This window comes from Channa argus, chromosome 4 (assembly GCF_033026475.1).
Source record: "Channa argus isolate prfri chromosome 4, Channa argus male v1.0, whole genome shotgun sequence".
NCBI lineage: Eukaryota > Metazoa > Chordata > Actinopteri > Anabantiformes > Channidae > Channa > Channa argus.
In genome coordinates this window covers 14,148,208-14,163,747 of record NC_090200.1, presented here as the reverse complement: position 1 = coordinate 14,163,747, position 15,540 = coordinate 14,148,208, and the positions used below count along the sequence as shown (strand labels likewise).

Here is a 15,540-nt window from a genome sequence, read left to right as displayed (position 1 = left end):
ATTGCTGCATTTTGTATCTACCTTTATTAATTTATTTACATCAATAATAGCTGTGCAGCATGAACATTGTAGATTGAAAACACTTTTTTCCTCTCTGACCATAATTAGGAGGGTGGCTTGACATTTTGCTGTCCACAGGCAAGTGAATAAGTACTGGATAAGAGTGAATGCCATCTTTTATTAGCTGTCTTCTGTGTTTTGGCTGCCCTTTGTGGAAGCACTTGGTCTGTTAGCTTTGAGATTGGTAAACACACCAAGGGCATACTGAGTTGTGAACATGCAGTGGTTAAGGTCTTTGCATGCAAACACACACTCACATACACACACATCCATCTCCTCTTGTGCGTTATAGAGATGGGGATCATAGGGTGTTTATCTACTGTACCAGTGTTGAGCACTTTCAGCCTGTTGGTGCTTGGCCCTGTGAACTGAACCTCAGCTTACACACTGGCAGTGAAGCCACAGTTGAGCTTTTTGTCCAAGCCTAGGATTTTATATTTGTAGGATGTTATTCCCTGTTTGCCTTGAGAATACAAAATATTCTGGTCAGCAGAGAATGGAGTTTTGGTTTGAGTTGCTTCATTTGTGTTTAAGCAGCAAGCCCACATTTTATGTCCAAGCCATGCAGGACAGGTCTCTTGACACTATTTTGTAAATTGGGTTCAGATTTCAGGTTTCAGAAGTAGTGTTGACTCTTTGGACTACTGCTGCCTACTGTAGTGGGGAGCTGTGATGTTCATCCTTTGCAGACAGGTTCTGTTGACTCAGTCACTGTCTCGTTCATTCATAAATGCTGTTCGATATTGTATATTGTATATAGTTCCATTATGTCAACCACATCCTGTGGCTATTTTGACAAATAGCAGGAAATTGCCATAATATTCTGAAATAGCGCACATCATATTAATGCTGAGAAAAAGAACAAATCTTTAAATGAAACATTTGCTTGAATCAGACCTCATTTATCACATGAGAGAATTTAGTTTTCTCTGAAGACTTCACACAGAAAGAAAATACTAACATGCCAACCTTTTAACGCTAATCAGCTGATTAATTATTTTGTATTACTGGGCCCTTGTTGTTCAGTGGAACCGGTCTAGACAACATGGCTTGTTGCAGTTATTTTTATGGTTACAATATTCAGTAGGACTTTGTTTTTATATCTACTTAAAGCATCACAGAAAAGTTTCATGTTGTGAGTTCTGGCTCTTACTTTGTAAGGGTTTTTTCAAAACATTTTGGCATCACCTTCCTATAGCAGCACGAATTACATAAGAGATAATAGACACAGGACTAGATGTCTCAATAGATCACAACAGTGTATTAGGATGACTGTTTTTATGAAGTAAATTGACATAGAAGTATAAAAGTCAGTTTTATGGAAAGTGAGGACAAAAACATGAATTCTAACACTATTGAAATACATTGGCAATTAATTAATTATGCCTATCAGTATGTGAAGGATGGAATGTACCGTAACAGTATCAGTATTTTGGGTGTTATAGTCCAGTTGGTGCTATCATGTGAACCTTGCCATATATATAAACTCACATTTGCAATATGTAAAATTTCAAATTGATGTCAAAATAGAAGTAGACTAAGCTTATCTTTGATCATAAATACAAATGTTTACAGTGTTGTAAAGCACCGTGGTGCTTGGTTAAACAAATTACTGCCTGACCACTTTCAAGCGATTGAGAAGATGCAGTGCAAAAAGTAGAGGGTAAGTGTTAGCACAGCATGTTCACCTCCCACCTGCTGTTTATCTGCCTTGCATGTGGGTGACTCTCGCTCACTATGGAGACAATTATCTCAACTATAACTCATCCTATTGCGGTAAAATTGCCACATATGCACATCTGCATCATGGAAACATTGCCTGTAGCACATTTGCTTGTACCAGTGGAATTTATAAAAAAAATATGCATAAAAAACAGTAACCTTCTGCCTATGGGAAACAAATTGTGCATTGTTTTTCCTGTGATTGCATGTATTGTACTCAGAAGTATTCGAGGAGTCGAGACTACAAGTCTCTATTGTTAAATTTTGTTTCTGCCACAGTTTCACACTTTGTTGTCAGCCAACTGGTGTACTGAAGGCTTAAAGTAAGGAGGCTTCAAACAGTGTTAAACATAAAGAAAGAAGAGGTTAGTAGGAAGCTACTGCATTAGCACAGTGTAGAAAGGGTTTGTATCTGAGGTCTACTTAAAAACAGCTGTGCTTTTTGGTTATTCATAAGACAAATGGTATTTCTCGTCTGAGAAAAGGTTATTTAAACACCTATGAAGCCCCTTAAGTGAAGAATTTACCCAGGAGGCTTAATATCTTGGTGTAAAGTGTACTAAAATGTGATTGGAAATAATTAATGCTAAACAGTATACAGTGTATACTACAGAAAACTTTACAAATATAAAAAAAAATTATTTATCGAGTCTGCATTCCAACAATCAAGGCTATGTCTGACAGAAATTGGGATCACATCTAACAATCTGAATCTTAGGATTTCAGAGCTGCAGCAATTATGAACTGGTGCAGTTGCATATGCTAATACCAGAGGAGAGTTTAGTGGAACATCATCAAGTGTTGCATGTGCAAGACTGTCTCTATTTTTCAGTGTGTGCATGTAGAATTCACATAGGTCAGTGAAAGATAGGAGGTGAACCATGCAGAGTGTTTGTCTGTGTGTGTGTGTGTGTGTGTGTGTGTGTGTGTGTGTGTGTGTGTGAGTGTGTCGGAGTGCTTTGAGGACAATACACAGCTTGGGTCTGTTGTGTTACTAATATATCTGCTTCTCAGCAGTGTAAAAGAAAGTGTAGTAAGAGTAAAAAATGTGACAGTAGCTGGTTGCAGCTGGTTCCTGTGGCCTCGTATGTAAATGTGGGAAATGAGACCACAGGATCAGAGATGTGGTCTACAATGAACCTCGCCCCCTCATCTTTGACCCACAGCACATATAGCACTATGCAGTGTGCAGTATAAACATTTGTATTGTGCAAAGTACCAAGTGTAGATGTTTGCGGTCTGTACTGTGTATTCTGCCGTATTTTTGTAACTCTAAAATCTTTTCTTTTATTCTATAATGGCTTTTATTTTTGTACAATTAAGTACTTTCTCTCAAGTGTTTTGGAAATTTGGTAACATTTTCAGACTATTTACTAAAATAATATTAACATATTGTAAACATGCTCTATTAACTTGTGCAATAAAAATAGCCAATGTAAGTGAAATAAAGTAGGCAAATTAGAACTATTTTTTTATGTGCAATTTTTTCTGTCTTACCATTAATCATCTCTACAGCCTCTGAATTGCATGAACCTAAAAATGTTTTGCTTGATTGATTTTGGTTGTTACAGTGCTAAATGTTTTCAAAGCTTTTGCTTCTTGTAAGATGGAGTAGTAGTTAAATTAAATTACAGTCTTTGAGTAAATGTGATAAAGCGCATAGGAGAATTTGTTTGTTTATACCTTAGCTCATACGAGGGATATGAGGATGAGGCCATTACTGTGTATTGTAAGGTCATCACCTATCTAGGGAAATGACCACATTTCTAACATGAGTAATCTCACTTATACTTAGCAGTCAAGCAACTTCTGCTTGAGGTCAATATTCTTGTACTTTTTGTGGACCTACAAATCAAAACTTGTTCTCCTTATTGTAACACATTATTGAAGCAGCTGAAATAGTCTCATGGTAGTTGTCCCACAGTTGCTGTTGTCGTACTTGTAGTTTAGCCTGAAACATCAAACCACAACAGTGTAATTAAAGGGTAAATCTACAGATTCTAAACATGTTTCTGTTACTTTATGGACAAAATCTGTCTGATTCTAATTTATCCTGGCTGTGGATGAAGTTGGTGTAAGAGATTGTACAAGTAACAGAGGGCAGATACAGTATATGAACCTTTTTACTGTTCATTTGAATTATGCATGACACTGAAGGGTATTTCAGTCCCACTTAGGAAGGCTTCAACACATCTCAGCAGCACTTGCCAATATTCTGCTGAAAGGGGAGAGAGAGACGTTTGCTGGTGTGAACCATCAGGGAGGATGGCAAAAGATTCACTGAGTTTCCTCTGTGGCTGCTCTCACACGCTTTTCTCACTGTTTCCATGTGTGTTTGTGTCCACGCTATACATAATCACATCTCTAACTGCTGTGCAATGCAGGATTCCCTTGGAACACAAGAACCTGACAGTGACCTTATCTGCTTTTACCATCATCAGCATGTTAGCATTTCATTACATAAAAACAGAAATCGTGAGCACTTTCGCAGCACTTTCCAACCTCACCATGTTGGTGTCATATATACACCTGCATCTTAGTGTGGGAACCTGAAAATGTGATTATGTCAAAGTAAATTCAGACGAGTGGGTATTAGGAAAAAGGTACTGCATTGCTTTGCTTCTGCTACTGCAACTTGAAACTCTTTGCGGTGTTTAAGGAAATGTTTATGGGCATCTCAGGAAAAATGACGCTGCTTCACTGTGATTTTACAACAACTGACAGGTGTTGTTATACACATCACAAATCAGAGTAATACCCTCTGAGGTTCTAAAAGTACTAGAGTAGTAAAGTAATGCTATTTCCTATATTACATTATAGTAAAATAGATTGGAAGTAAAAACATTATTTCCTTGGCTTTCAGTCAATTGTTAAAAGATAATGAAATGTTAACTGTTCTAGAAGAGCAATACTCTCAGCAATACTTACTTTGATGAACAGTCAGTAAATTAAGTGGTTTCTAAATGACATGATGAAAGTAATGGCTTGAGAAGTAATTTTAGACTAGCAAATTAACACAAATGCAGTCACAGGTGTGTGTCGGTTGGTTTTGTTTATGGCAGCTTTACATTGAACTCAGCCAATCAGAAGGGCGGTAACTTTCTGTTTCAGGGTGTTAACTTCCAGAATTTCTGTGTGTGTTTTCAGGGTTCTCTGCATCCCCAGTGTCTTCCTCTCCTCCGCTGCCTCTGAAGCCATGGACTAGAGCTGTGTCTGGTCCAGACAGTCCCGTGGTCATCAGATGGCTTCTCAACAACCCTCAGCAAAAATCCAGAAAGTAGGTTTGATTAAATAGTCGAGTCATCGACAGCTACTAAATAAAATTAAAAGCGTAATACTGGTGGTACTTTTTTTATTATCCACAGCCTAAAATCCACCATGAATGAATAATTCAATAATTATCTGTGTAAACAGATTTTTGAACTAACCAAAAACTCACAATTCAGCAACACTGCTGCCATGCTTATATTAAAAATCTAATTAAGATGAGTTATAAAAACAGCAGAAGTATTATCAGCAAAAGGATGTATGGACACATTGTTCAATGCAGTATTGGATTGGATTATAGATGCCAGCATGTTATTGAATATGTAGGATGTTATATGGATTTGTTGAGCTTGATCTAATGTGAACAACATGTTACACTGTATAATTACATTTTTAATATTTTATAAGCTGACTGTAGTAGGTTTTGCATGTGAAATCATAATTTGCAAACTAGAAAGAAGCTTCAGCTGTTAAATATTTCCAGTAAAGCATGTGGTGCAACAGTTTGTCTGTCAAATTTAAAACAGCAAAGGAAAAATCATTCAAATAAGTAAGAGTACCTCAAAACTTTACCAAAGTACACTGCTGAAGTTGTCATAATTACATAGTTACATTACACAGCAGCTCCTGTTGCCATTAATATTTACTAAATGAGTATTAATCTGCAGCTGAGAATAGTCTTTGTCAAAAGGTCTACTTTCACCTTTTTGAGAATTGTTTGTGGAAAACTACATGCTTGACAGTATTATTATTACAGTATTATAATAGGATTTTTTTTCAGACAAATGTCAGACTTATCCTTAAAAGTAATTTTTTTTCAGTGTTTGCTTTCACCGTGTGTCATATTGACTTCATACTGTGAAAAACCCTGACATTATGTATGACAAATATGATAATTCTAATTATGATTAACAGGAATCTGGATAGTCCCAGCTATCTCTGGCCCACATGGTTTTACATCAAATACAAAAAAAAACAAGCATTAGTGTGTTTCTGAGTCATAATTAACTCCCACAGTGCCAGCAATGTGAACAAGTATGTTCTTAAAGGAAAACATGAGTTCATGACTTATAATATTCAGCTATTTCTGTGTCTCACTCCACACTGCTAGACTTAAGGCTTTTTACCCTACAAAGCAACTTACCCTACTTGAGGGGTTGCCTCGAATATGTCCACCCTAGAGAGAGTACTTATGTGCACATACGGTATGTTGTCTCTCTGGACCTCAGAGGAGGCAGACACTGCATAGACTAAAGCCTTTTGAACTTCCTGTAAGAGGTTTCCTATAAAATGGCTTTTGGTATTTAGCACAAGGATTTAGTTGGTGTCTTAAAAAAATACAATAATCTTCTTAAAAATACATGTTGTGTCATCTTTGGTCTAATAATATAATAGGTTATGAGTCATTTTCATTTTATTTATGACAGGTTTAGTTCTCTCGCTCTAGTTGACCACACTGGGTTTCCTGCAGCTTACATGTGCTTGGGTTTTCTCAGTACAATAACACACATGTAACAAAATGCAAATGGCTGACAGTAACTAGGTCAGCTTAAGTGCAGCTTTGACTCGTTAATAATGTAGACGATAAAGAGTAAAGTTGCTTGGTCTTGAGCTTTTAATTTTCATGTTTTGATAATACTGACTTTGAGAACATTTCAAATCTGCGAATATCCTGCCGTGGTAAGTGAAAGATATGCCATGTTTTTCTGTTGATCCTGCTGTGAGAATAATCCACTGATATTCTTTGGCTTCAGAAACGGGAAACAATAGCATTTGTACTGTGTCTGCTCTATTTCCAGAGCAGAGTTTCTGTCGGTTCCTAACACTGAGCTAAAACTTGATGAACAGGGATGTCACTGAGAACTAGAGCTGGATGTTCACATACACGGGCACAGTACGTCGATATTCTAAGCACTACTCTTTAGGTCAAAGATGTGAACTCGGGCAGCTTTCAAACCTCTGGTCGTGCACAGGGGCCTTGTGTCAGCTACAAACCTGGGGGTGTTTGTTTCTTTGTGCCATTCCTCTGTCACCCACACAGCCTCATGTGGAATGAAAGCTATGCATGGACTCACTCATTCCATGGGCCGAGGGAGTGAACTCATGTGCAAGGGTCATTTATGTTGACGAGGCAGTCCTTGTTTTTTATTAAAGCCCTAGTACCACATAGTCATGATACATGCTCTCTAGTTAGAATAATCCTAAACATACTTAATTATACCCCCAAAGCTTCTGGTTGACACTCACTGGCTGCAAGGGTAGTGTTGTTGTGATTGTGGGCAGTGGGCCAAAGGTTTTGGGATAGGCAGGTGTGTCCTGGATACAAATCCTGGCTGTGCTGTTGATATTACATCTGTGCTACTGGATATTATGTTATGACTGTTAGCAAGAGCTGGGAGGAGCACAGGGAGTGCTATTCATGGTACCATGAACTATCAGCTCCGTGAAGCATTACACACCCGTAGAAGCAGTCGGAGACTTCTGGCTGGGGTTAAAATAAGAGAGAGGGGAAGTCCACTAACTGTTTTCTTACAGAAAGTTAGTGAGGGATGGCTTTTTCAAAGTGCGGCTGAAACAGACTGATTGTGAAACGGTGTGTTAAACGCCTGTTGTGTTTCTCTTTGGTCCTTTTTTCTAGATGAGAACGTGAAGGCTGGCGTCCACCAAGGCCACCGCTGCACCTTGGGCAGCGCACACACATGATCACATGACTCTGGACATGGATGCGGTCCTGTCAGACTTTGTTCGGTCCACAGGGGCGGAACCAGGTCTGGCAAGAGACCTGCTGGAAGGTAGGAGGCCACTGAGACAGTGTCCATCTCTGTTATAACCACAGATAGACACCTAAATAAAAAGACTAAATATTTGGGGATTTGAATTTGATTTGAAAAATGTTGAATTGAGTTGTACTCAAATGAGGAGAAACTAGAGAACAGGATTGGAGGGGAAGGAAAGAAAAACAAGAGAAAGAATAGAGAGGAGTGTGGCCTACAACAGTGAGCCATCTTGCTAAATTAAGGGCCAGTGTGATGGTTTTACGAGTGCACTCCCCAGGGAGAGCTTCGTTCCCATCCACTGGAACTCTTAGGGGAGCACAGGGCTACTGGCCTTTGTATAGCTTACATACAGTGCCACTTGGAAATGAGCAAAAGTACACTAAGTAACAGAAAGCTTAATGATAGTCAGCTTAACTGGCTTTGGTATCTGAAGATTGTAAAAGATATCTTTCTGTGGTTTGAGAAATTTTAACAATCTCAGCCAATTTCACTTCGACCAGAAACATGTGCATTCCAGCATCTGGTCAAACTGCAGTAAATACATGCAGAACTCCATGGGAATAAAAGCATGCACCGCACTAATCAGACTTCCATTAAGGAGTGAAATCCTCGTAGAGAGTTTGCAGGTTGTATGTTTCCTTCTTCTCCTTGTGTAATCCTTTTGTCTCTGTGTATATATAGTGCAGCCTGTGTCTAGTCTGATAAAAGACTTAAAGTGTTGGATGTCTGTCTCTCCCTCCCCCTCAGTCATGTTTTTTTCTGATTCTGCTTTGGAACAAAGCCACGGGGGCATGTGTGTGACACTAACAGACACCAAACAAGACACTGCACTCAGACAAGACGGACGTGCTCCCGGATGTCCCATTTCAGTACTGTGCCTGCTGCTTTGTTCTGGTTTTAGCTTGGCTTTCCAGACCTGCATCTGTCAGCTGGTCTGTTAACCTCTGGTCTGAGTCGGGGTGGTGTGAGGAGACAGTGAAGTAAGACGGTGCCACATGTGGTACTTCCCTCTAGAGGCTTGTTTATGAACTGGATCTACACCTCTGAATGTGCTTTGACCTTTGTGCTCCAATGGTTGAGAACATTTTCTTTTCAACAGTGCAGGTATTTAACCTAAAACCTAATTTTAGAGGTTTTGTTTAATTTGAAGAAATCAGATTTTAGAGTACAGCTTGATCATAAAGATACATTTCTATCGACCTCGTATGGAAATATTCTTCAACGGAAATCATGTAAAGAGAAAAGTGAAATTCAGGGAAGCTGAACTAATTGATATGCATAATGCATGTTCATAATGCAAATAAATTTGTCAGTATTCCGTTTGGTGATGACTATTACAAATGAAGGAGCGGAAATGCTTTTTTAAGCAGTAATGGCATAGCAGGCAGATGCAGAAGCATTTAAAGCTCATGCCTTATATGGTGAGTGGCTGCGTAGCTGGACTTTAAGTTGTATTCCTGGATTTGTGCAGGGCAATCTGCTGAGGCAGGATGCGTTTTGCATTGATTTGTTTGAGAGATGGTCTTTAGTGCTGCCAGGTTTCATGTACAGACTGACGAGAATCATCATGTCTGAAGATGGGGGGAGGGAAAAAGCTTCTTTAAGGTCTATCAATGGAGGCCTGTCTCATAAACATCCTTGCAACCTTAGAGGAGACAAGTGTGTGCGTGTGTCTGCATGTGTCTCACTATCATATTCTGTTTTATTTAATAAGATGATGTTTATTGTAAGTTACAGTTGCATCTGCAAAACAATAACCAAGGCATACTCATTTTTAAAATGTATATTTTGCTAGTTAACAATACATTTAGATTTATATACACATCTAAATATACATTTATTCTGGATTGTTATTATCATTATGACTTTTAGTGCCTGTAAACTGCCAGTCAGACCTTTGGTTGTGTCCTGCAGGTAAAAACTGGGACCTCAGTGCTGCTCTCAATGATTATGAGGAGCTTAGGCAGGTCCACACTGCCAACCTGCCGCAGGTCTTCAATGAGGGCCGCTACTACAAGCAACCAGAGACACGTGACACACCCACTCATGTCAGCATGATCGACAGGCCGTGTGCACAGAAGCAGGAAGACAATACACAAGGTAACAGCGCCATCTCAATGCAAGAATAAATCACGATCAAATGGTAAATGGTCTGCACTTATATAGCGCTTTTCTACCTATTGGCACTCAAAGCACTTTACACTGCTTCTTATTTACCCATTCACACTCACAATCACACACACATTCATACACCGATGGGGGAGCTGCTATGCAGCTGGCCAACACTCACCGGGAGCAACTAAGTTGGGGTTCAGTGTCTTGCTCAAGGACACTTTGACATGTGACCAGAGGAGCCAGGAATTGAACCAACAACTGTGAGATTGGTGGACAACCGCTCTACCTTCCTGCGCCACAGTCGCCCCAAAGACGTCTGTTTTCACTCGTCACCCACTCATTCATTCAATTCTTCCCTCGTCTTCCCACAGAGAAACGTCTGTCCCGTGGGATCTCCCACGCCAGTTCTGCTATCGTCTCCCTAGCGCGGCTGCAGGTGGCCAGCGAGTGTACCAATGAGCAGTTCCCACTCGAGATGCCCATCTACACATTCCAGCTACCAGACCTCAGTGTGTACAGCGAGGATTTCAGGAGTTTCATAGAAAGAGACCTGATAGAGCAGTCCACCATGATGGCTCTGGAGCAGGCTGGTAAGTATTATGGGATATGATAAAATATGATACATTAATTTGTAGTACTCCTTTCCTATTGATGTAAGATATGCAACAGATTCATATGGATTTCACTGTATCCTTTATTTAGAAATGCAGAAGGTCAACAAAACAGCAGCAGCCAGTGCCAGTCAGTAATGTAGACAGAGAAACTCAGGCTAAGACTGAGAGTGAGACAGCAGATCAGAGTAGCATCATCATCTGGAAGCGAGCACGATAACAACTAATTCAAAGCAACCTGGTCCCAAAGGATTCATCTCCCAGCTGAAGCTTTGAACTAATTGAGAGAAACTAGTTAGAGAAGTTCCAAATCTTCCTACAGACTTTCACACACAGAGACTGCAGTAATCCTGCAGGAAAAGCCTTTCTCACCTATTTTCGTGCGAGATTTGAGGGCAGTCAGCAAAGAAGGATATTAGGTCAGTTAACCAATAACACATAAATAAGTTGAGAGCTTCGCCAGCCAGACAGTGTTTGATCTGCAGTGAAGGTTTGCGGCCGTAAAAATATTAGCACTGTCATAAGTTTAATAGAAATGTTATGCATCACAAACTGTGACTAACATAATGTACCACTAACATTAAGAAAATGTAAAATAAAGCAAAACAAGCAGCTCCTGCATTATGTGGACTAGATGTAGATCTTTTTTTTCAATTTTAAACATGGTAGGCTGTTATATCAGTCTATATTATTAATAATAATAATAATAATAATAATAATAATAATAATAATAATAATAATAATAATAATAATAATAATAATGAAACACTTCGAGCAGAGTAATCAGTTCGAAAGCTTTACACTGGGGTGTAAATCATTTAGTGCCTCTTCTGTGTTTACTGTTGCTAAATTAATGATGCAGTCAGATGACCCCAGACTCAGAACAGCAGCTATGTCTGCAGTAAAGCAGTGTGCTGCGCTCAGGGCTGTGAAGCAGTCATCTCTCCCAGAGGGATGTAGGGAGGGTGGTGATGGAGCAGGAAGTGAGCCAGTAAAAGTCGTACTAAAGGGGAAGCTATTCAGTGTGGTTTCGTAACCTGTTAGGTTTCCAACTGCCTGTAAAATAAAGGTCTCTTTTTTTGTCAAAGTTCTTTTCTGTAGATTATGGTCATTGTGGAGATGTTCAGCTGAGTTAGCAATCAATGTTGTTGTCGACCTTTAAAGTCCAGTCCGACATTTTATTGGACTGTACAAATAAATTAAAATTTGCAATTGTATCACTCATCTTTTTCTGTTTATTTCAATTTGATTAAATTAAGGGAATTGAAAACGGATTGAATGTGTTAGTGTATTGCTGCCGTCTGTTTCTCACTTAGATTGTATGTGTGTGCAGGTCGTCTGAACTGGTGGTCCACCATGTGCACCAGCTGTAAGAAGCTGCTTCCTCTGGCCACCACGGGGGATGGAAACTGCCTTCTGCATGCTGCCTCTTTAGGTGAACTACTGATGTAAAACTTTGATATATTTAATACACTTCCATCATAACTTCGAGTTTAAACATCATGGTTGGCACAGAGCACCAGTGTCAGTCACTGTCACAGGATTCGTATAGCAGTCAATGCTGCGTCACAGCACTGAGTCCAGAGAAGGGAGAGCACTGCAGGAAACTGTCAGCTGCAGACTTTTGCAGGGTTAAAGGTGTGACACCAAATTCGATGCCAAAGGAGATGCCTAACTCCCCAGTGTGGGGACTACTGGAGCAGCAGAGGGTTAGAGACATTGGAGGTTACATAATGCGCAGTGACAGCCAGACAACTAAGCCCATATGATGACTGATGGAAGACATTTTTAGTAAAAGGGCTTAGGCTATCTTCGAATGATTTATCAATATCTATAATTGTACAGTAACATTATTGATCTAGGTAAAATTTACCATCTTTGATGTAGTTAAGAATTGTAAACTCAACTACATATGATGGTGGTGTTGCAGTATATCCTCATTCGTAATATGCAGTAACAGTATTGTATGTTTGTGCTGATCAGGGATGTGGGGCTTCCATGACAGAGACCTGATGCTGAGAAAATCTCTGTACAGCATGATGAAGAGTGGAGCAGAGAGGGATGCGCTGAAGAGGAGATGGAGGTGGCAGCAAACCCAACAGAACAAGGAGGTTGGAAGAGTGTCCATCTGAACAAACGTTACCTCTTAAATGCATCATATCTCTTGTCCCTAATATACCCATATAAGCAAATCAAGGGATGAGTGACTTGTAACTTCTTTTAATAAGCAATGATTTTAGCCTACTCGCTGGGCTGGATATTTGGATTTTTGAAGAAAATAGTCTTTCTATGATACAATGTCTGCATTAATAGCAGTGCAGCTAATGCTGTCAAATCCTTTTCACTTCCTCTCTCTTCTCTTGATGTTCATGGATTAAAGTATTTGCCAATCTATTAGAAAAATTGTGTCACCAAAGATAGCTCAGGCGAAGAAGTAGTCCAGATGCTCGTGTTTTAAAAATGCCCAGGGCGTCCGTGTGGCACAGTCATCTAAGACACTGTCTAATGTAAAAGCAGCATCCTGATTTGAGCCTGCACAGGGCCCTTTGCTGCATGCCATCCATCTTTATTTGACCCATTCCAACTTCCTGTCTCTCTTCAGCTTAACTAACGTTAATAGCAAAAATCTGACCAAAAATGCCCACATATGCAGCTTCAGGAGATGACCTTGTAGATGGAAATAGGGAAAATGAATAATGATAGAGATTATGTGGGTGAGCATCTGCGTGTGTTTATGTGTCAGAATTTCCATTTTTTTGTGTGTGTGTGCATGTGTATGTTTAGTCGGGGCTGGTGTACACTGAGGAGGAATGGGAGAGAGAGTGGAATGAGCTGCTGAAGTTGGCCTCCAGTGAGCCTCGCACTCACCTCAGCAAAAATGGCAACACTACTGGAGGGTAAGCTGTTCGACTCAGACACATGTACAATTTAAATTTAGCCCCCAAAAAGCCCGCAGGCATATACGCACTCTCAAGACACAACACCTATAATATTCCTTTAACCAGAATCCTGCAGTGTTTCCACTATAATCATTGTATAAGATGGAGAACAGGATGGAACAGAGCAGCAGTGCAGGCTGTGCTGCTTGCATCCCACATCACACATTACAACTCTCCTGCTGTGGTTTAATGCCTCGCGTGTTGACACACTGCAAGACGCCCACAGTTAAAAAAAAGTGACTTTCTCACTTAGATGGATTTCTCAGGGATACTCATTGTTCCCACTCGGACTGTTGCTCCTTCAAATTGCTTCTTTGATTTAACAGCATTGTTGAAGCTCAAGTGTAAGACTGTGCCCTCTACTGGCTGCCAATGGTATGAATAATTTCTTCCGTAACTTCCTCCCCTGAGCTATGGGTTACTTTCTGAGGCTGCAGGTGATGTGATTGCCCCTCCCCAGCTCCCCTTCTGTTGCATAAACAAGTGTAAAGATTGGGTTTATCTCAGGCTACAGAAGCAGATTGGAAACTATCTGGTTTCCTCCTCCTACGCACAGAAACCTTGTGGTTTTCTGTATTTCCATTTTCACTGCAATAAACATATGTGCTTTCTTATATACTCGCTAGGTATAGCAGCTGATCCGTTAGAGGAAGAAAAACATAACACAGAACAGCAACACTAATTACGAGTTCTGCTTTAGATTGAAATGTCATCTAGTTGGATGAAAAGGGATTTAACTCAGTTTGAGTCCTCTTACAATTTAATTTAATTCAATTTGTTAATATCTATAGGTAACAGACTTAAATTAGATGAAGTGTTAAGTATAAATCTCAAACCATTCTCTTACCATGTCACAGAAGCATCTGAAACAGTGTCTGTGCATTGTCTAGTGTGTCCTCCCAGTGTTGACTCGTACTTTACAAAGCCCTCTATCACAGAAAATATCCCATTAAAGAGCATAATTTACTCATTTAGTCTGGTGGTTATAACCTCTCATTGAGTTTGACTGTAATACAGTAATCAGGTTAGGGATGTTTGATGGTCCTAGTGTGAGATGAGGCCCTAAATAGGATGAGTGGGATTCACATATTAAGAGGCTCTTTATTAGAGCGAATTTGGCAGCGTAGCTGTTTGTTGGCTGACAACTTAATTGTTGCACATCCCCTGGTTCCCTGGAGCTCTGCCTCTGCTTTTTCTCTCCATCTCTCCCTCTTATTAACTAACTCCAGCTCTTTTTCATTCAGACACATGTACAAACAAATAGATCTTTGTATATTGTGATCCTGTCTTTGGCCAAAGGTAGCCCGGGGGCAAAATGGATTCAAATGGATTGCTTTAAATTACAAAGGCAGATACATTTACCATTTTAGCTGCAGATGTTTCATGAGTCAGTGCCAATTCAGTAAACTGTCGCAGTATCCTTTTATCCCATATTATTAGATATGTTTCTTTTTCCTTCAGGGTAGATAACTCTGAGGATCCGGTCTACGAGAGCTTGGAGGAGTTCCATGTGTTTGTGCTGGCCCACGTGTTGCGCAGGCCAATTGTAGTGGTGGCTGACACAATGCTCAGAGACTCAGGAGGAGAAGGTACATTGAATTGCCACAATCTTCAACAATACTGAAGGGCAAGCAGCCAACACTAACTATGGTAAAATTCTGGATTCCAGCCTTTGCACCCATCCCATTTGGAGGACTCTATCTGCCCCTGGAGGTGCCCCCAAGCCGCTGTCACTGCTCCCCTTTGGTCCTGGCCTATGATCAGGCTCACTTCTCTGCACTGGTGTCCATGGAGCAGAGAGACCAACAGCGGGAGCAAGGTAAGCAACTGTATAGCATCACAAAACCATTTATGTACTTGAAATCTTGACGGAAAAAAGCAGGTGGCACCTGCAGCTGGAAATCCTGAATGTAAAACTTTTCTTGACCTCCTGTTATTAAAAGACCAAAGTTTCCGTTGCTGTCACATGCATTAGCTAAGCGATCTTTGCTTTTAACTTAGTGCAGAGATTTTGAAAGTGAGGGCGAGTGGGCTGCCCCTTCTGCTAGA

The 15,540-nt window shown here is 40.1% G+C and overlaps 1 protein-coding gene across 3 annotated transcripts in view; it reads left to right on the top strand.

The window, feature by feature from the left end:
- Window positions 1–15,540, top strand: part of otud7a (OTU deubiquitinase 7A) — a 34,325-nt gene that overhangs the window by 9,069 nt on the left and 9,716 nt on the right. For all 3 annotated transcript variants that reach the window (XM_067502959.1, XM_067502960.1, XM_067502961.1), the window contains 9 exons: window positions 4,930–5,059; window positions 7,688–7,841; window positions 9,741–9,926; window positions 10,313–10,531; window positions 11,886–11,987; window positions 12,536–12,663; window positions 13,337–13,449; window positions 14,953–15,080; window positions 15,161–15,310. In XM_067502959.1, the coding sequence (XP_067359060.1) occupies window positions 7,757–7,841; window positions 9,741–9,926; window positions 10,313–10,531; window positions 11,886–11,987; window positions 12,536–12,663; window positions 13,337–13,449; window positions 14,953–15,080; window positions 15,161–15,310 (1,111 nt within the window). In that variant the 5' untranslated portion in view covers window positions 4,930–5,059; window positions 7,688–7,756. The remainder of the gene's footprint in view (window positions 1–4,929; window positions 5,060–7,687; window positions 7,842–9,740; window positions 9,927–10,312; window positions 10,532–11,885; window positions 11,988–12,535; window positions 12,664–13,336; window positions 13,450–14,952; window positions 15,081–15,160; window positions 15,311–15,540) is intronic.